The 18,836-nt window shown below is 53.6% G+C and overlaps 4 protein-coding genes across 4 annotated transcripts; 2 read left to right on the forward strand and 2 right to left on the reverse strand.

Moving 5' to 3' along the window:
• Nucleotides 1-1,018: 1,018 nt before the first annotated feature.
• On the forward strand, nucleotides 1,019-6,973 carry EAH_00000450 (phosphoserine phosphatase, putative; the record flags this gene model as incomplete). The annotated part of the gene is made up of 13 exons (XM_013396689.1): nucleotides 1,019-1,245; nucleotides 1,458-1,542; nucleotides 1,819-1,941; nucleotides 2,146-2,642; nucleotides 2,843-2,862; nucleotides 3,069-3,141; nucleotides 3,327-3,646; nucleotides 4,286-4,359; nucleotides 4,773-4,824; nucleotides 5,236-5,341; nucleotides 5,764-5,843; nucleotides 6,217-6,689; nucleotides 6,935-6,973. The coding sequence occupies 13 exons, from the start codon at nucleotides 1,019-1,021 to the stop codon at nucleotides 6,971-6,973; spliced, it is 2,169 nt and encodes a 722-aa protein (XP_013252143.1).
• A 1,406-nt stretch (nucleotides 6,974-8,379) lies between these two features.
• On the reverse strand, nucleotides 8,380-15,202 carry EAH_00000460 (hypothetical protein, conserved; the record flags this gene model as incomplete). Its single annotated transcript, XM_013396690.1, has 8 exons — nucleotides 8,380-9,597; nucleotides 9,846-9,931; nucleotides 10,170-10,314; nucleotides 10,658-10,738; nucleotides 11,020-11,145; nucleotides 11,320-11,382; nucleotides 11,558-12,608; nucleotides 13,167-15,202. The coding sequence occupies 8 exons, from the start codon at nucleotides 15,200-15,202 to the stop codon at nucleotides 8,380-8,382; spliced, it is 4,806 nt and encodes a 1,601-aa protein (XP_013252144.1).
• Nucleotides 15,203-15,427: 225 nt separating this feature from the next.
• EAH_00000470 (hypothetical protein) lies at nucleotides 15,428-16,030 on the reverse strand (the record flags this gene model as incomplete). The annotated part of the gene is made up of 1 exon (XM_013396691.1): nucleotides 15,428-16,030. One exon carries the CDS (start codon nucleotides 16,028-16,030, stop codon nucleotides 15,428-15,430), a length of 603 nt encoding a protein of 200 aa, XP_013252145.1.
• Nucleotides 16,031-16,715: 685 nt separating this feature from the next.
• Nucleotides 16,716-18,344, forward strand: EAH_00000480 (hypothetical protein, conserved; the record flags this gene model as incomplete). The annotated part of the gene is made up of 1 exon (XM_013396692.1): nucleotides 16,716-18,344. One exon carries the CDS (start codon nucleotides 16,716-16,718, stop codon nucleotides 18,342-18,344), a length of 1,629 nt encoding a protein of 542 aa, XP_013252146.1.
• Nucleotides 18,345-18,836: the final 492 nt, after the last annotated feature.

The raw sequence follows: 18,836 nt of genomic DNA on the forward strand, positions 1-18,836 counted from the left end.
TTCTGCTGCTCCCCCTCCGAGGTGTGTAATCTTTTTAATGCATTTCTTTTTTTATTTTGTTTGTTTTTTATCTTTTAAAGGGCTGTGGTTGGCTGTGTTTGCATGCGGGCTCGCTTATCTCCTTTATTTATTTTTTAATTTGCTTGCTTGCTTGTTTATTTATTTGTTCGTCTGTTTGCTAGTTTATTTATTTATTTATTTATTTATATTTATTTATTTATTTATTTAATTGTTTATTTATTTGTTATTTTTCTGTCTTTGTTTGGTCGTTTCTGTGTTTGTCGATTGTTCATTTGTTTTGTTTGTTTGCTAATTTATTTGTTAATTAATTAATTAATTAATTAATTAATTAATTAATTAATTAATTAATTAATTTATTTATTTATTTATTTGTACATTTGTTTATTCCTCTGCTTGTTTGTTTATTTGTTTCTTTCTTCAAGAATTATTTATTTATTATTTTACCACTAATTAATTAATTAATTTATTTATTATTTATTTATTTATTTATTATTTATTAATTTATTTATATTTTTGTTGTTTGTTTGCTGCAGATCAAAGCTGCCTCAGGGCCTTCTGCGGTCTTTAAAATTTTCTCTGTCTCCTCGCTATCTTTTCAGTCTCCGCATGCATTCATTTGTGCGTCTTATTATTTTTATGTTATTTTATGTTATGTTATTTTATTTTATTTGCTTTGATTTTTTTTGTTTTGTTTTGTTTGCCTTTGTTGTTTTATTGTCTTATTTTATTTAATTTATCATTTACACTCAGTCTCTCTCTTCCTCTTTTTATTTATTATTTTATTATTTTGTTTGTCTTTATATTTTTATTTACTTAATTATTTTATTATTCGACTTGGGTGTGAGATTGTTTGAAGGATACAAACAGCAAACTCAAGACGTCGTTGCTGCTGCACTTGCTGCAACCTGCAGCAGCAGCAGCAGGAGAAGAAGAAGAGAAGACAGAATCTGCAGCACCTGCAGCAGCAGCAGCAACGGTGAGACGTTCTCCTAGAATCATGAGCAAACTAGGTGCTATCAGCAGCAGCAGCAGCAACAGCAACAGCAGTAGCAGCAGCAGCAGCACCAACAGCAGCAACACCAATAGCAGCAGCAGCAACAGCAGCAGCAGCAGCAGCAGCAGTAGCAGTTGCGGTTGCATGCGTTTGCATGTACAGGACGGCGAGCCTAAAGAAAATTTCTGCGCGCCCCTCGCCTTCCTCCTCTACTGCCTGCAGCGCCAGGGGTATGCAGCAGCAGCAGCAGCAACAGCAGCAACAGCAGCAGCAGCAGCAGCAGCAGCAACAAGTTCGAACAGAAGCATTTGAGAAAATAAACAAATGGAGGTGCACCCTGTGGAAGAGCCTGCTGGGAGACAGTCTCCTCATGGTGCTGCTGCCGTTGCTGCTGCTGCTGTTTCTGCTGCTTCTGCTGCTGCTGCTGCTGCTTGTGCTGCAGCTATCGGGTGTCTCTCCAGACAGAGACAGCGGTGACGGCAGCAGCAGCAAGCGAAGCAGGCGAATGCATTGCCGTAGTTTCCCCTGTGAGACAACTGCCACATCGTTGTTGTTGTTGCTGCTGCTGCTTCTGCTGCTGCTGCTGCTGCTTCTGCTGCTGCTCCTTCTAGCGTTGCTTCTCCGTCTGCTGCTGTTGTTGCTGTTGTTGCTAGTACTGAAGCAGCAGTACAGACCGCACGCAAAACAGTTAGGGTGCACCGAAGACCCGCTGCTGCTGCTGCTGCTACTGCTGCTGCTGCTGCTGCTGCTGCTGTCCCTACGGCTGCTGCTGCTGATGCTGTTGCTGATGCTGCTGCTGTTAGGTGCTGCCGGAGTTGCAGTGCGCTTTGTACGCTGTCTCCCCTCCTCTGGATGAAGCTGACGCTCTGCTGCCTCTCTTGGGTTTGTCTCAACGACTTGCTGCTGCTGCTGCTGCGGCTGCGGCTGTCCGTGCTGCTGTCAAGGCTGCTGGCGCTTCTGCTGCTCTGCTGCTGCTGTTGCTGCTTGTCAATCCCTTCTGATTAACAGCTGCATTATAAAATATGCAGCAGCAGCAGCTCCTGCTGCTACTACCGCTGCTGATGCTGGTGATGATGCTGCAGCTGAGGGTTTGCTGCTGCTTTGCACACGCAGGGCTTCGGCGTTGGCAGGTCAGGGGTTTTGCTTCCGCTTGCCCGTTTCATTCTTTTAAGAAACGAAATGCAGATAGAAGTGCTGAAGGAAGCAGCAGCAGCAGCAGCAGCAGCAGCAGCAGCAGCGACGAAGAAGCAGCAGCAAGCTGCACGCGCAGAACCGCTTTGAAGGAGACATTTATGTCTGTGCCTCTTGCTGTTGCCTGCTGCAGCAGCAGCAACGGAAGCAGTGAGAGCAGCAGCAACGGCAGCAGCAACAGCAGCAGCAACGGTAGGAGCCACAGAAACGGCAGCAACAGAAATGGCAGCACCAGCACCAACGGCAGCAGCAGCAGCAGCAACAGCAGCAGCAGCAACGGCAGCAGCAGCAACGGCAGCAGCAGCAACGGCAACAGCAGCAACAGCAGCAGCAGCAACGGCAGCAGCAGCAACGGCAGCAGCAGCAACGGCAGTAGCGACGGAAGCAACAACAGCCTTGAAGGAGATAAAAGCAGCATGATAAACCCTTTCCACTTGTACGGATTTCTGCTTTCAAATTAGGGTTTAGGGTTTGGGGTTAAAAAGGGTTTAGGGTTTAGGGTTTGGGGTTAACAAAGGTCTAGGGTTTAGGGTTTACGGTTTCGGTGAACGGTTTGGGGTTTAAAAGGGTTTAGGGTTTGGAGTTTATGAGGGTTTAGGGTTTAGGGGTAGATTGATGTGGTGGTTTGTGAATTAGGGTCCTGAAGTCTGCAGCAGGTGAGAATTTGGCTGAGGGTTTAGGGTTTAGGGTTTAGGATGTAGGGTTTAGGGTTTACGGTTTTGAGCCGAGAAGGAAAGGCTTACAGCCAGTAGGGCCTCGTCGTTAGGGTTTAGGGTTTGAGGAGTTAGGGTTTAGGGCCCATTCGTCAGGGTTTGTGGTTTAGGGTTTAGGGTTTAGGGTTTAGGGTTTAGGGTTTCTTCAGGCGACTGCTATGCAAGCTTAAAAGCAGAGGCCTTCCGGGCGCGCTTTTGTGCTGCCTTTCGTCTTGCTGGCAGGTGACCCTAAACCCTAAACCCTAAACCCTAAACCCTAAGCCCTAAACCCTAACCAGTTAGCGCTATGCATCTAGACATGGAGAGTGGTTGACGACAGGCAGCTGACGGAGGGTTTTAGGGTTTGGCTTCAAGGGTTTAGGGTTTAGGGTTTAGGGTTTAGGGTTTGCTTCTGGGCTCCCCTTCAGGAGACCCACAGCCTCACAGATGGAAGGAGCTGCAGCAGCACCAGCAGCTGCTGCTGCAGCAGCACCAGCACCAGCAGAACTACGAGCAGCAGCACCGGCAACAGGAGAAGCAGCAGCCGCAGCAGAAGCTGCTGCAGCAGCAGAGAGAGCCGCAGATGATGAAGCTGTCGGAGGAATAGATGCCAGCAGCAGCAGCCGCAGCAGCAGACGCAGCAGGAGAAGCACTTTCGAGCTCTTGCTGGTGCAGCAGCCTCGGCTGACGCTGCAGTTTCTTGCTGCAGCTGCTGCAGCAGCAGAAGCAGCAGGGGGTTTATTTTGCGGTCCGACCCCCCCCACTATGAGGCTGCTGCTGCTGTTGCTGCTGCTACTATTGTGGCTGCTGTTGCTATTGCTGCTGCTGCTATTGTTGTTGCCGCTGGCATTGGTGCCGCTATTGCTGCTGCTGCTGCTGCTGTTGCTGTTGCTGCCGCTGCTGTTGCTGCTGCTGATATTGCTGCCACTGCTGTTGCTGCTGTAGCTCCTGTTGGTATTGCTGCTGCTTCCATGGGTGGCGTTGGTGCTGATACTACTATTGCTGCTGCTGCTGCAATTAGTGTTGCTGCAGCTATAGATGCTGCTACTTCTATGGCTGCTGCTGCTGCTGCTGCCGCCGCTGCAGATATGCTGCTACGATTGTTGCTGTTGCTGCTGCTGCTGCTGCTGCTGCTGCTGCAGAGGGGCAGCGTGTGTCTCCTTTAGGGGAATTTGTTGCAATGCGATTATATCTGCTGCTGCCGAGCGAATCTTCTGCTGCAGCACGCAGCACGCTGCAGCGGGTAGCAGCAGGTGAGACGTACGCTGCTACTGCTGGCTTTGCTGCTGCTGCAGGTGCCTCTGTTGCTGCTGCTGCGTCTATTGCTGCTGCTGCTGCTGTAGGTGATGTCTGTGCTGCTTGCTGCTGCTGCTGCTGCTGCTGTCAGAGGCTGGAGGAGATTTTATGCTGCGCCCGCGGAGCTTGGCGCCTTTGTGTCTTCAGTTGGTTTGTTTCGACATGGTACTGCTGCTGTTGCTGCTGCTGCTGCTGCTGCTGTTGCTGCTGCTGTTGCTGTTGGTAGTGCTGCTGCTGCTGCTGTCACTGCTGCTGCTGCTGTTGCTCCTGCTGTTCCTGTTGGTGCTGCTGTTGCTTCTTCAATTGGTTTGCTTCGATACGGTACTGCTGCTGTCGCTGCTGTTGCTGATGCTGTTGCTGCTGCTGTTACCGCTGCTGTTGCTGTTGCTGGCGCTGTTGCCGTTGCTGTTGCTGTTGGTGTTGCTTTTGCTGCTGGTGCTGCTGTTTCTGAAGCAGAAAAGCAGCAGTTGTAGCAGCAACAAGAGCAGCAGCAAGAGCAGCAGAAAGAGCAGCAGCAAGAGCAGCAGCAGCAACAAATCATTGTGCTACTGCTGCTGCTGCTGCTGCTGCTATTTCAGGACTCGACTTTAATAGAAGAAGAGGTTATTGATGAACTCGCCGCTCAGATAGGTGGGCGTCTTCAAACCCTAAACCCTAAACCCTAGGCTGTAAACCCTAAACCCTAGGCTCTAAACCTCAAGCCCTGACCCTGTCAATATAAACCCTAACCCCTAAATCTAAACCCTACACTCTAAACCCTAGAGTCTAAACCCTAAACCCTCAGCACTTTCTTGCGCCGTTGCTCCCTTGCAGCGTAGCTTTGAGGGTGTAGTACTAAGGGTATAGGGTTTAGGGTTTAGGGTTTAGGGTTTAGGGCTAAGGGTTTAGGGTGTAGGGTTCAGGATTTGGGTTTTAGTGTTGAGCTTTAAAGGCTTAGGGAAGATGTCTAAGTGTTTAGGGTTTAGGGTGTAGGCTGTATGGGCTAGGCTTTAGGGTTTAGGGCTTAGGGTTTAGGGTTTAGGGTTTAGGGTTTGTTGGCAGGCAAAGAAGAAGAAGTATCTGCAATTACGCTGGCAGCAATGCGAGGAAGCATACCTTTTGCTGAGAGTCTCGCCCTGCGTCTTAAACTCTTAAAGGGTTTAGACAGGTCACCCTTGCTGCTGCTGCTGCTGCTGCTGCTGCTGCTGCTGCTGCTGCTGCGACAGATGATGCTGCTGCTAGTGCAGCGAGAGATACTGCCGCAGTTGCAGTTGCAATTGTTGTTGCTGCTGCTGCTGCATTTACTGCTGCTGCACCTGTCGTTCTAGCTGCAACAGCGGTTGCGGTTGCTGTGCTTTCTGCTGCTGCTACTGTTGCTACAACTGTTTCTGCTGCTCATGCTGCTTCTCTTGCTGCCATTGCTGCTCCTGCTGCTGCTGCTGCTGCTGCTACTGTTCTTTCTGAATCTTACTGCTGCTGTTGCTACTGCTGCTGCTTCTCTTGCTGCCATTGCTGCTCCTATTGCTGCTCCTACTGCTGCTCCTATTGCTGGTTCTGCTGCTGCTATTGCTGCTGCTGCTGCTGCTGCAGGTCTTGCTTAGCAGAAGTCTTTAAGCGTTTGCATTTAAGCGAAGGGGCGACGGCGTTGTCGCGTCTGCTGAATTTTCGGGGTTTGTTCATGGCAGTGTTGAGCGGAGGGTTTGATGAGTTATCTAAAAGGATTAAAAATATACTTTGCATGCAGTTTGCTGCAGCAAATAAACTTCTCTTCGAGCAAAACGGTAAACACCATACCCTGCTACTGCTGCTGCTGTTGCTGCTGCTGCTGCTGCAGCTGCTGCTGCTCCAGAAACAGCAAAAGCAACAGTGGAAAGAGCAGGGGAAGCAGCAGCAGCAGCAGCAGTTGAAGCAGTAGCAACAGCAGCAACAACCGCAGCGACAGTAGCAGCAGCAGCAGCAGCCCTAGTAGAAACTGCAGCAGCAACAGCGGTGGTATGCAGTAGCAGCAGCAGCAGCAGCCCACACTTTGCTGCATGCGTTCAGGCAGACTAACGGGAGCAGCAGCAGAACCGATTATGACCCCACAACTGAAGGCCTCCACTCTTAAACAGCTTGCCCAGCAGCAGCAGCAGCAGGTGGTGCAGCAGCAGCAGCAGCAGCAACAGCGACATGACCAGCAGCAGCAGGAAGAACAAGAGCAGCAGCAGCAACAAGAACAACAGCAGCAGCAACAGCAGCAGCAGCGAATGGCAGCTACTCCCTGTACTACCGCGGCGGCCTTGAGGTCTTCCTTTGCAGCAGCAGAAGCAGCAGCAGCAGCTGCTGCTGCTGCTGCAGCAGCAGCAGGTTTAAATGCAGCAGCTGTCGGAGACGGCAGCAACGATATTCCAATGCTGCGAGCAGCAGCAACAGGAATTGCGTTTTGTGCGAAAGACAAAGTGAAGGCTGAGGTGCCTGTACACCTCAACCACAGGGATCTCTTTCTTATCGCTTACTTCCTAGGGATCAACTACCCTGTACTTCTGCTGCTACTGCTGCTGCTGTTGCTGCTGCTGCTGCTCCTGCTCCTGCTGCTCTGTTGCTGCTGTTGTTGCTCTGTTGCTGCTGCTGTTGCTCTGTTGTTGCTGCTGCTGCCTTTGTGCCTTGCGGATAGTCGTACTGTTCTTGCTGGTGTTGCTGCTAGTTGTGCTGCTGCTGCTCTTCGTCTTGCTGCTGCTACGCTGAGGGGTTGCACCGACAAGTGCTGCTGCTACGCATGCAGGAAAGGAAAGGTATGAATGAGGCCTTACACTCTGCCTAAGGCCCTGCAGGAGCTGCAGCAGTGACAGCAGCAGCAGCAGTTGCAGCAGCTCCAGCACCTGCAGTTATAGCAGCAGCTGGAGTTACAGCAGCAGGAGTAGTAGCAGCAGCAGCAGCAGGAGTTGTAGCAGCCGCATTTGCAACAGCAGGAGTTGTTGCAGCAGCCTCATTTGCAGCAGCTGCTGCAGCTGCTGCAGCTGCTGCACAAGTTTTTTTGTGTCTTCCTCCCGTATAATATAACCGCAGCAAACAAACCTAAACAAACGACTGGCTGCTAACTCGCATGCTGCTATCACTGTCTCCGCTGCTGCTGTCTCTGCTGCTGCTTGTGTCTGCCTATGTCTTTGCTGCCGCAGCAGCCAAAGCAACTGCAGTTGCTGCGTGTGGGGTGCTGCAGCAAGGGCTTTTGCAGCTGCTGCTTTTGTTGCTGTGCTTTCTGCTGCTACTGCTGCTGTTTCTGCTGCTGCTGCTGCTGCTGCTGCTCCTGCTTGAGACTGGCTGCTAAGCTGTATGCTCCTATGCCATAGATGCATACGGTAAAGGGTTTAGGGTTTGGGGTTTCAGTGTCTGCTGCTGCTGTGTGCTGCTGCTGCTTGTGTCTGCCTGTGTCTCTGCTGCTCATCAGCAGCAGCAGCAGCAGCAGCAGCAGGTATACCACTGCAGCGCCACGCATGAAGAGACAAACAGCGAAAACAAACAAACCCTAAACGGCTGCGGGCTTGCAATTGCTGCAGCAGCATCTGCTGCATCTCTGTTCGTATATAAGCATCAAGCACCAGCAAAAGCTGCTGTTGCTGCTGCTTCTGCTGCTGCCGCTGCTGCTGCTGCTAAGCCTGCTGCTGCAGCAAAGCCTACTGCTGCTGCTGCTATAGTAGTTCTGCTGCTCCTGCAGCAAATGCTCCTGCTGTTGAAACTGCTGCTGGTACTGCTACTGCTGCTGCTGCTGCTCTCTCATTGCAGCAGCTCTCCCTCTCGCCTGCTCAGGGGCAGTGCTGCTCACACTGCTGCTGCTGCTGCTGCTGCCATTCCTGCTGCAGACAGAGGCTGCTTCTGCAGCAGCAGCAGCGGTTGCTGTTCTTGTTGCTGCTGCTGCTGCTGAGTGCCAGCAGCTACGGAGCTGTGGCTAAGAATGGTGTCAATACTTCATAGGCTATTATTAGCAACTCATTACCTTTGCTGCTGCTGTTGCAGCAAACGCTGCAGCAACTGCTGCAGCAAGTCCTCTAACAGAACGGCAGCAAAGGCAGCTGCTGCTGTTGCTGCAGCAACTGCTGCAGCAACTCTTGCAGCTGCCTCGACACCACCGAGAATCCAACAGCTGCTGCTGCTGCTGCACCAGCAGCAGCTGCTACTGCAGCAGCTGCTGCTGATGCTTCAAACCGTACTAGGGACCCGCCCCTAGCAGAGTCATCTATCTTCACTAATCACAAGCCCCTGCTGCTGCTGGTGCTGCAATTCATGCTGCTGCAGCTGCTGCTGCTGCTGCTGCCGACCCTCCTGCTGCTTCAGTTCGTCGAGGTGTGCAACTGCAGCCTGCTGCAGCAGCTGCTGTTGCTGTTGCAGCAGCAGATGCTGCTGCTGCTGCTGCTGCTGTTCCAGACTCAGCTGCGCCTGCTGCGGTTTCCCGTTGAAGGCCACGCCGCCAATCGATGCAGCCTCCTGCTGCTGCTGCTGCTGCTTCTCCTGATGCTGCTGCAGCATGCTTGCTGCTGTAGCGCTAAAATGAAGCTGCTGCGACTCTGTTGTGGCGGCAGCAGCAGCAGCTGCTGCTGCTGCTGCTGCTGCTTCCGGTTCTGTTGCAGCGGCTGGTTGCGGAGAGAGCTGGTGTAACGCATGTGCTGGTGCATGCAGCTGCTGCTGCGCTGCAGCATCACCCCAAAGCATGTCGCTGCTTTGGTTGTAGTTAATGCTGCTGCTGTTGCTCTTCCTGCTGCTCTCTTCCGGCGTGAGGTGCTGCTGCTGCTTCTGCTGCTGCTGAACTGCAGCTTTGATTGTCGCCTTCTTTGTCGCAGCGCCACGGGTAGCGCCAGCAGGAGCAGCAGCAGTAGCAGCAGCAGCAGCAGCAGCAAGAGCGTCGGCTAGCTCTCTGGCACGGAGCTGCAGCTCAGTAAAGTCCCGTTCAATTGCCTGCTGCTGCTGCTGCTCATTTCGCATTTGCTGCTGCAGTGTTGCTGTCTGGGCCTCCACTTCTTGTGGGGTGAGATGCAGCTGCTGCTGCAGCGTCGACAGCTGCCGCTGCGTCAGGAGCATTCTTCTCTCTACGTTCTCTCGCTGCTGCTGCAGCAGCAGCAGCTGCTGCTGGTAATTCTCCAGTCGCAGCCTCTGGCCCTCAAGTGCTGCTGCAGCTGTGCTGCTGTCTACTGCTGCTAGCTGCAGATCACCGCTGCCCAGTTGCTGCTGCTGTTGCTGCTGCTGCTGCTGCTGCTGCTGGCGCGTTCTGCTGCGGCTGCTGCCGTCGGTTCTCTTTTCTGACCTTCTTGAACGAGAAGCACTTGCTGCAGCAGGAGAATGCTGCTGCTTCTGCTGCTGCTGCTGCTGCTGCTGCAGTTGCTGCTGCTGCGTCTCGTCCTCTTCAGGCAGCTGCTGCTGCAGCGCCTCCTGCTGCTCCGCTTCCGCCTCCGAGACCTGCATCAGCAGCAGCAGCGAAACAGGAAACGCAGCAGCAAACACCCATTGTAAGCACGAGATGCAGCACCAGCTTCTGCAGCAGCGGTAGCAGAGCAGCAGATCGCTGCTTCATTGCCTCAACACGAACTGGCTGTCTAGCTAGCTAGCTGTCTGGCTAGCTAGCTAGCTTAGCTGCTGCTGCAGAGGCTTGCCTTCCGCTCCAGTCTTGCTCGCCAGCGCTCCTCCCGGGTGGCTGCAGTGTTGACGGGTTTGCTGCTGCTGCTGCTGCTGCTGCTTTCGATTTCTCCCTCAATCACCTCCAAGTAGTTCACAGGCTTCCGCTCACGACGCCCTGCAGCAGCAGCAACAGAAACAGCAGCAGCATAGTATCAGCAGCGAATGCAGCAGCAGCGGCTGCAATGGCAGCGCATATACGCGCCAGCAAGACCTACAGAAAGTAAGTTCACTGCAGCAGCAGCAACAGAAGCAGCAGCAGCAGTAAGAGATATAGCTACAACAGCAGCAACAGCCGCAGCACCAACAGCAGCAGGAGCAACAGCAGCAGCAACAACAACAGCAGCGCGACGGACCTGTAGTGACTCCCCACTGGGCTGTCTCCAGTTGTCTCTCAACAGCCTTTCGTCTCCTCTCTTCTCTACTGCGTTGCCGCTGCTGCTGCAGCAGCTGTTGGTACTGCTGCAGCAGCTGCTCCGACAAGTCTGCCATACCCTCCTCCTGAGGGAGCAGCAGCAGCAGCAGAAGCAGCAAAAACAGAAACAGCAGCAACAAACTGTAGCAGCAGCAACAACAGATACCAGCAGCAACAGCAGCAGCAAGCCAGCAACAGCAGCAGCCTGCTGCTGCAGCTTCTACAGCAGCCTGAGCAACAAACGCGTCAGCAGCATCTGCAACAACAGAGCTGCCAAAATTCACAGCAGCAGTATCAGCAGCAGCAGCTGCTACAGCAACAATAATTACAGGAGCAGCAGCAGCTACAGCAACAGCAGCAGCTACAGCAGCAGCAGCTACAGCAACAGCAGCGGCTACAGCAGCAGCAGCAGCAGCAGCAGCAGCTCACAGCCTCTAGGCTAGTGGCAATGGTCTCCAGAGAGGGGAGATCTTCGCTAAGGAGTTCAAAGCGCCGCCGCACCCGATCCTCCTACAAACACAAACAACCATCAAACACCCACAGCTAGCTAACTAGCTAGCTAGCTAGCTAGCTAGATGGCTAGCTAGCTAGCTAGCTAGCTAGATGGCTAGCTAGCCTGCTAGCTAGCTAGCTACTAGAAAGAGCAGGCCAAGCAGAAACAACACTTACAGAAACAGAAACAAACGCAGCAGCAGCTGCAGGAGAACATGCGCGCCCAGGAGCAAATGCAGCAGCAGCAAATGCAACAGCAGCAGCAGCTACAGCAACAGCAGCAACAGCAGCAGCATTACCCTGTATAGTTTGAAGGCCGTTGGGTCTCCCTGTTGCGTCAGCAGCCAATAGAGATGACCCGCAGCATCTTCCCCAACCAGCTGCTCGCTGTCAAAGGAAGTATCTGCTGGAGCGTCTCCTAAGTGCTGCAGCAGTAGCAGCAGCAGCAGCAGCAGCACAAACAGCAGCAGCAGAGCAATGAGATTCAGCACGCGAGGCACCGGCGGGCTAGCTAGCCAGCAGATTACTACCTTCGTAGCTAGCTAGCTAGCTATATAGCTAGCTAGCTAGCCAGACAGCTGCCTGTGGAGTCGCCTTACTCGCGCAACTTGCGGACTCTCCGATAAAACGAGAGATATCATCGCCCGCAGCAAACGAAGACGCTGCAGCAGCATCAGCACAAACAGCAGCAGCAGCGCTTACGAGTTGTACTAGACCCATGAAGACAGCTGCAGCTGCAGCGGCACCGAGCTCAACAAACCGCAGAAATAGCAGCAGTAGCAGCAGCACTAGCAGAAGCAGCAGCACTAGCATCAGCAGCAGCAGCAGCAGCTTTACCTGGAGGGGTTTAAGATGAGCCCAGTCTGTGGCTGCGTCCGAGAGGGATGAGAAGGGTTTAAGTGGCAGCAGCAAATCTGCTTCTCCTCTGTCTTGCAGCAGACGCCTGACTGCTCTTGCTGCTTTAAACGGAGGCCCTGCCTTGCGCCCTAGCAGCACCAGCAGCCGCTGCAGCAAACGCTGCATCGGGTCTGCTGCTGCTGCTGCTGCTGCTGATCCTGCTGCTCCGCCAGCAGAATAATCTTCCTCGCCGCCGATCTCCTCCCACTCCCAAAACGCAGCAGTACCGCATGCCTCAGCTGCAGCAGCAGCAGCAGCAGCTGCTGCTGCTGCTGCTGCGGCCGTGGAGGGGGCGTTGCCGCTGCTGCTGCAGGCAGGCAAGGAGCTTGCTGCAGCAGCAGCTGCTGCAGTGTGCGACAGGTCCGCACAAAACTGAAGAAAGCCTTGGCTACGGCGAATCGTACCCGAACCAGAACCAGCCCCTTGCTGCTGCTGCTGCTGCTGCTGCTGCTGCTGCTGTGAGTCGAGCGCCGTCTGGGTCTCTTCTTCCTGGTGCTGCTGCTGCGAATCAAATGTTGCAGTTGGAGTCTGAGGGTTGCTTTGATCAGGGGTTCCTGGGGGGTCTTGTGCTGCATCCTGCTGCTGTTGCTGCTGTTGCTGCTGCTGCTGCTGCTGGCGCTGCTGCTGCGCCCTCTTTTTCGGGCGCCTGCCTCCCTGCTGGCCTGCAGCAGCACGTTGCTGCTGCTGCTGCTGCTGCTGCTGATAGATTCGTCTTGCAGTGTTTGGTGGGTTGGGCTCTGGGGGTGTTGTAAAGGCTTGCGCAGCAGCAGCAGCAGCATCAGCTAGGATCTGTTGCTGCTGCTGCTCGTCGGCAGCAAGATCAGCATCAATCTGCTGCAGCACCGGGAGAAAGTCAAAAGAAAATGAAGCTAAAGACAGCAAATGTGCGCACAGCAGCACATCAGCAGGAGGAGACACTGCAGCAAGAGACTGCAGCAAACCCTCAAACCTCCATGAAATATTCACCACCGTGCTGCAGCGGTTTAAAAACCTGCAGCAGCAGCAACAGCAACAGCAGCAGCAGCAGCAAGTGCCATGACGCAACCTCCCCCCAGCAGCAAAACAAACAATACGAAGAAAAACAAACAGCAAGCACAAAGCAAACAAACAAATAAATAAGTAAACAAACAAGCATCAAACATAAACGAACAAAGAGATAAAGATAACGCAGCAAACAAAAACACCAGGAGAAAAGAAGAAGCACTTGCATGCAAATAAACAAACAAAACAAAAATAAGTACATCCGGGGTAAATGAATAAATAATAAATGTTCAATAAAAAACAAATAAATCTATTAATTATATTGTTATTAATTAATTAACTATATTATACTGTTATTAATTAAGTATATTATATTATATTGTTATTAATTAATTTACTATATTATACTGTTATTAATTAAGTATATTATATTATATTGTTATTAATTAATTAACTATATTATATTGTTATTAATTAATTAATTGATTATATTATATTGTTGTTAATTAATTATATCACACTGTTATTAATTAATTAATTAATATTAATTAATTGTTTTATGCATTACCTTATTAAATAAACGAAGTGAGGAGACTCAAGAACTTCTCTCTCGACTTCCTGCTGCTGCAGCTCAAAGCCGCGTAAAAACAAACATAAATCATCGCCCCACAGCTGCTGCTGCTGCTGCTCCTCCTCCTGGTCCTCTTCCTCATCCTGCTGCTGCTGCTGCTGCTGCCGCTGCTGCGGTTGCTGCTGCTGTTGCTGCTGCTGCTGCCGCGGTTGCTGCGGTGGTTGCTGCTGCGCTTGCTGCTGCTGCTGCGCTTGCTGCTCCTGCTGCTGGGGTTGTTGTTGCTCCTGCTGCTGCGGTTGCTGTTGCTGCTGCTGCTGCGGCTGCTTGTCGTCTGCCTGCCGCAGCTCTTCAGGAACTTCTCCGCCCTGTTGTTGCTGCTGTTGTTCCTGTTGCTGCTGCTGATCTGCTACATCATTTTCTGTCTTGGTGTCTGGGGTCTGCTGCACTTGTTGCTCGCCCGTCCCGCTGCTGTTGCTGCTGCTGTTGCTGCTGCTGCTGCTGCTGGGGTCATCGGCCTCATTTTTTGTGGTCTTATCATCTGTTGCTGATGTTTGCTGCTGCTTGTCGTTTTCTTCCTTTTCCTGTTTCTCCTTCTGCTGCTGGTCTTGGAGCTTCTGTTGCTGCTGCTGTCTGTGCTGCTGCAGCAGCAGCAGTAGCGCCTCTACATCGTAGTGACCGTGCTGCAGCATACCTGGCAGCAGCAGCAGCTTCTTGAGTGCTGTTATAAGCGTTGGATCCTTCCTGAGCATCTCTTCTATCTTTTTTTGCTGCTGCATCAGAGAGACTTGCTGCTGCTGCTGCTGCTTCTTTTTCTTCTGCTGCTCCTTCTTTCGCTGCTGCTGCTGCGGCAGCAACAGCAGCGTCACCAGCGGTCGCAGCTCCCGAGTTGCTGCAGCAGCATGCCGCAGCGCAGCAGCAGATAGATCTGTAGGGGGCCCTCCAAAGGGCCCTCCAGCAGCAGCGCCTGTAAAGCCTTGAGAGTAAAGCAGCAGCTCAAGCACCTCTTCATAGACAAATAAGAAGAAGCGCCGCAGCCACAAGCTAACAGAAAGCTGCTGCAAATCGTACAAACCCTTTAGCCGCTGCCCTGCTGCTGCTGCTGCTGCTGCTGCTGCAGGAGACGGGGGCAGCAAATGCAAAAGGGAACATGCCAGCTGCAGCACATCCTGCTGCTGCTCCTGTTGATGCTGCGGCTGCTGCACTTGTTGATGCTGCTGGTCGTCTTCCTTCTTGAGTGCATCTGCTGCTGCTGCATCAGCAGGAACAGCAGCAGCAGCAGCGGGAGCAGGAGACGCAGCCGCACCAGCAGCAGGAGAATTAGCAGCAGCAGCGGCAAGTCTGTCTCGTAGTTGCTGCAGCGCAGCAATGGCGCTGCTGCAGAAAGCCTCAAACAATGCCTCTAGCCTTCGGTCAGCTGCGTCCCTGTGCTGCTGCTGCTGCCACAGACACCGCAGTTTGCTGCTGCTCTCTTCTCTTAGGTCGCCTGCTGTTGGCGGCCAAGGCTGCAGCTGCAGCAGCTCCTCTGCACTGTCTTCATCCTGCTGCTCCTCGTGCTGGCTGCTGCTTCTGCTGCTACTGCTGCTCACGCTCTTGCTGCGCTCCGCCCTGCGTGAATCAGCACGGGCCTTGGCTGCTGCTGCTGAGCTGCTGCTGCTGCTGCTACTGCTGCTGCTGCTGCTTGATGATGCAACCCTGCGCCTCTTTTTGGTGCTCAGGTGTGTCAGCCGCTTTCTCTTCTTCTTTGCCGACACATTGGCGCCGCTGCTGCTGCTGCTGCTGCTGCTGCTGCTGTTGCTGCTGCTGCTGCTGCTGCTGCTGCTGCGGCCGCTGCTGCCATTCGACGAGGCTTCAGCTTTTGTTTGACTGCTTTTGTGGGTTTCTTGTTGTGCTGCTGTTTCTGCAGGAGTCTCTTTGCGGGAGTTGTTGCTGTTCTTCTTTTTGCTGCTGCTGCTGCTGCTGTTGCTGCTGCTGCTAGCGTCATTGGTGCCGCTGCTGCCCTTAGATGAGGGCCGCTGCGGGGTTTCCCTCTGCATGGATTTACGCTGAACCATTCCTTCACTGCTGCTGCAGTTGCTGTCGCCGCCGACTGTCTAGCAGCGGCTGCTGCTGCCGCTGCTGCTGCTATTGCTACTGCTGCTGCTGCTGCTGCTGCAGCTTCTGCTGGTGTGGGGTCCCTCAATGACTGCCAAGGGAAAAAACAAAATGCGCAGCAACATAAAACTGGAGGAGAAGAGGATCCCCCCTTGCTGTTGCGGTTGCTACTGCTGCTTGCTGCTGCTGTTGCTGCTGCTAGTGCTGCTGCTGCGGGAAATACTGCAGGCGAACCACAGTAAGACCCACACCAAAGCCAAAATTGGTGCTGCTTCTGTTGCTGCTAGTGCTGCTGCTGCTGCTGCAGCTGCAGCTGAAGATGCTCTCGAGTCCGAGGAAGTGACAATAGGGCTGAAGGCAGCTGCTGCTGCAGTTTGCTGCTCCTGCTTGTTTTGTTGCCCCTGCTGCTGCTCCGCTGTAGGCAGCAGCAGGGGTTTCCAGCTATTGCTGCTGCTTGGTCTCTGGTTTTCTTCTGCAGCAGCTGCAGCACTTGCTGGTGCTTCTCCTTCGTCCGCGCACAGCGCCCTGCTGCTGCTGCTGCTGCTGCTGCTGCTACTGCTACTGCTGCTGCTGCAGACAGGCGCAGAAAGAGGCAGAAGACTCACTAGAAAGAGCAACGGATGCAAACGGCCAACAACAACAGCTGCTGCTGCTACATCTCCCTGGGGGTCGGTGGGGCTGGCTCTGCTGCGAGTGCTGCTGCTGCTGCTGCTGCTGCGGCTGCGGCTGCTGCTGCAGACGCTGCTGCCGCCGCCGCTGCAGCAGCGCATTGCCTCTACAAAGTGACAGGTGGTAATAAAGGTGAAATTAACTTGAGAAGCATTAGATAACACTCAACTGTGCTTCACTTGCTGCAGCTGTTGCTGCTGCTTCAGTGATTGCTCCTTGCTGCTGCTGCTGCCGCTGCTGTTGCTGCCTACATTGCTAGCGTCGGCAGGGCGCAAGACGCAGCAGGCAGGCTTTCTGCTGCAGCAATTTCGAATATGAGTCCCGGGAGTCTCTGCGTATTTTAGTGTTCTGGCGCTTAACAACCAAAGCAGCAGCGGCAGCAGGAGCAGCAGCAGCAGCTGCTGCTGCTGCTGCAGCCACAGCTGCAGCAAACACTCCTACCATTCCTCCCTTGAAGGCAACGCATGCCTGTCTGATGTGTGTGGCGGGCTGTCTTGCCGCTAGGTGTGGAGCAGCATCGCTCAGCGCTCTGCAGCAGCAGCAGCAGCAGCCGCTGCAGCAGCCGCTGCTGCTGCTGCTGCTGCTACTCTTGAGTTGGCAGCCGACAACAGCCGCTGCTGCTGTCACAACGGCAGCAAGGGGCACAGGAGGTGCTGCTCATGAATCAGCAGCTGCATCAGCAGCAGCAACAAGGCCGCTGCAGCAGCAGAGGACGCTGCTGCTGGCGCTCCAGTCAGCAGCACGCGAGGCAACTTGCAGCAGCAGCAGCAGCAGCAGCAGCACGAAATGGATGGCGGCAGCAGCACAGGCTGCAGCAGCAGCATTAGCAGCGGCTACGACTCGTCCAGTGATACGGATGAGGGTGATTTCAGCAGCAGGGGCTTGGCAACTGCAGCAGCAGCAGCAGCTTTCCCTCAGCAGCAGCAGTTAGCGCAACAGGAGGATTTACAGCAGCGAAATTTGGAACATCACCAGCAGCAGAATCTGGAGAGGCAGCCGCAGCAACAGCAGCAGCAGCAACAGCAGCCTAGGCAAGGTTTCTGGGCCGGTCTTGTGAGTAGCGGCAGCCTTCCTTTTAGCTTATCAACTGCTGCTGTTTCTGCTGCTGCACGCTCTGCACCACCGCCCGCAACAGCAGCAGCAGAAGCAGTTCCTGGAGCAGGTGCAGCAGCAACAGCAGCACCCGCAGCAGCGCCTGCAGCAGGAGCAGCATCACCCGCAGCAGCAGCAGCAACAGCAGAGGCAGCAAGCCGAGCATCCAGAACAGCAGCAAAGACTGTCCCCACCTCCACGGTTGAGATGCTCTCAACTTTGCTGCGGCGATCGCAGCTGCTGCAGCAAAAGCAGCAGCAGCTGAAGAAGCTGCAGCAGCAGCGTTTAGAATTAGAGAAGCAGCTGGAGTTACAGCTGAGCGCTGCTGCTGCCTCACGCGCCAGCTGCAGGACCCCGACAGCAGCAGCAGCAGCTGCTGCTGCCACGCAGTACATTACTGTCCAAGCCGACAAAACAGCAGCAGCAGCAACAGCAGCAGCTGCTGCTGCTGTTGCTGCTGCTGCTGCTGCTTCGCCCGAGCGAGAAGGCTGTGAGGGCGACGAGAAGAGGAATCAGACAATCAGCAGCAGCAGCAGCACTAGCAGCAGCAGCAGCACTATCAGCTGCAGCAGCCCTACCAACAGCAGCGGCCATGCCATCACCAGCAGCAGCAGCAGCAGCAGCAGCAGCAGTAAGGTGGGGAGTATGAACGAGAACGGGGCGCCCTGCAGCGTGGAGTTGTTGCTGCTGGATGGTTTGAGTTGTGTATGCAGCATGTGGCGGCAGCAGCTGCAGCATCTGAGCAAGAAGGTGCAGAGTTTGCTGCTGCGGTACCGCAGCAGCAAAGGCCGTCTGGTGGGTGCAGCAGCAGAGCTGCAGCAGCAGCAGCAGGGAGTATATTGTTTGCGTGTGCGGAAGCTGCAGGAGGTGGCGCGTCTGCTGCCCATAGAAAACACAGCAGCAGGGCGTACAATTCTTTCGCTTTCTTTACCTCCTGTCTCTTCTTTAATGGAGGAGCTTCAAGAGAAATCCTTTAAAGCCGAAGTGCTGCGCTCCATCTCTGCTGCTGCGGGGTTTGCTGCGCTGCTGCTGCTGCTCATCTCGCGGCTAACAGCAACTCCGCTGCTGCACCGCGTCGTTGCAAGGGGTGCGCGTTCAACTGTATGTACACCTCAAGGAGAACTGCCCCTGTATATACGCGAAGGAGACCCGCAGGCGGCGCTGCAGCAGCTGCAGCAGGGGCTGCTGTTGCTGCTGCATGCCATAGACGGTGTTGCTGCAGAAAGGGAGCACCCCCTCAAACATTTCCCAGACAAGGATGTCTTGCAGAGGCTGGAGGCGCTCCTCTACAACGAACTATGGGGATTTCAAGCTGCCCTCTGATATCTCGCTAGCTAGCTAGCTGGATAGCTAGCCAACGAGCTAGCTAGCTAGCTAGCTAGCCACCTGTCGCCCCACAGCCCAGCTGCCCACCAGAACAGCTATTCAGCTAGCCTCCGGCACAACTAGAAAGAGCAGAATGTGTGTCGCTAGCTAGCTAGCGAGCTTATATAGCCCAGCCAGCTAGCCAGCCAGCTAGCTAGCTAACCAGCTAGCCAGATTTCCAGCTAGCTAGCCAGACAGCCGGCTAGCTAACCAACCAGCCAGCTAGCCAGCCCTAGCGCGTGTATAGCCGGATGTTTTGTTTTTTTTAAGCGGAAGAACCCTCAGGTTGCAGAGGGGTAGGGAAACCTTCACAGTGCAGAACGCCACCCCCAACGCGTCAACCCAATTTCAATATTACCTTCTCTTGAAACTCTAATGAGGCTCTCTAATGCGAGCAAATTTCCTATATACATGCAGGCGGAGTTGTATGGATATGCTTTATATATATAT

Source organism: Eimeria acervulina, genomic scaffold (assembly GCF_000499425.1).
Source record: "Eimeria acervulina Houghton genomic scaffold, Eah_scaff2, whole genome shotgun sequence".
Taxonomy (NCBI): Eukaryota; Apicomplexa; class Conoidasida; order Eucoccidiorida; family Eimeriidae; genus Eimeria; species Eimeria acervulina.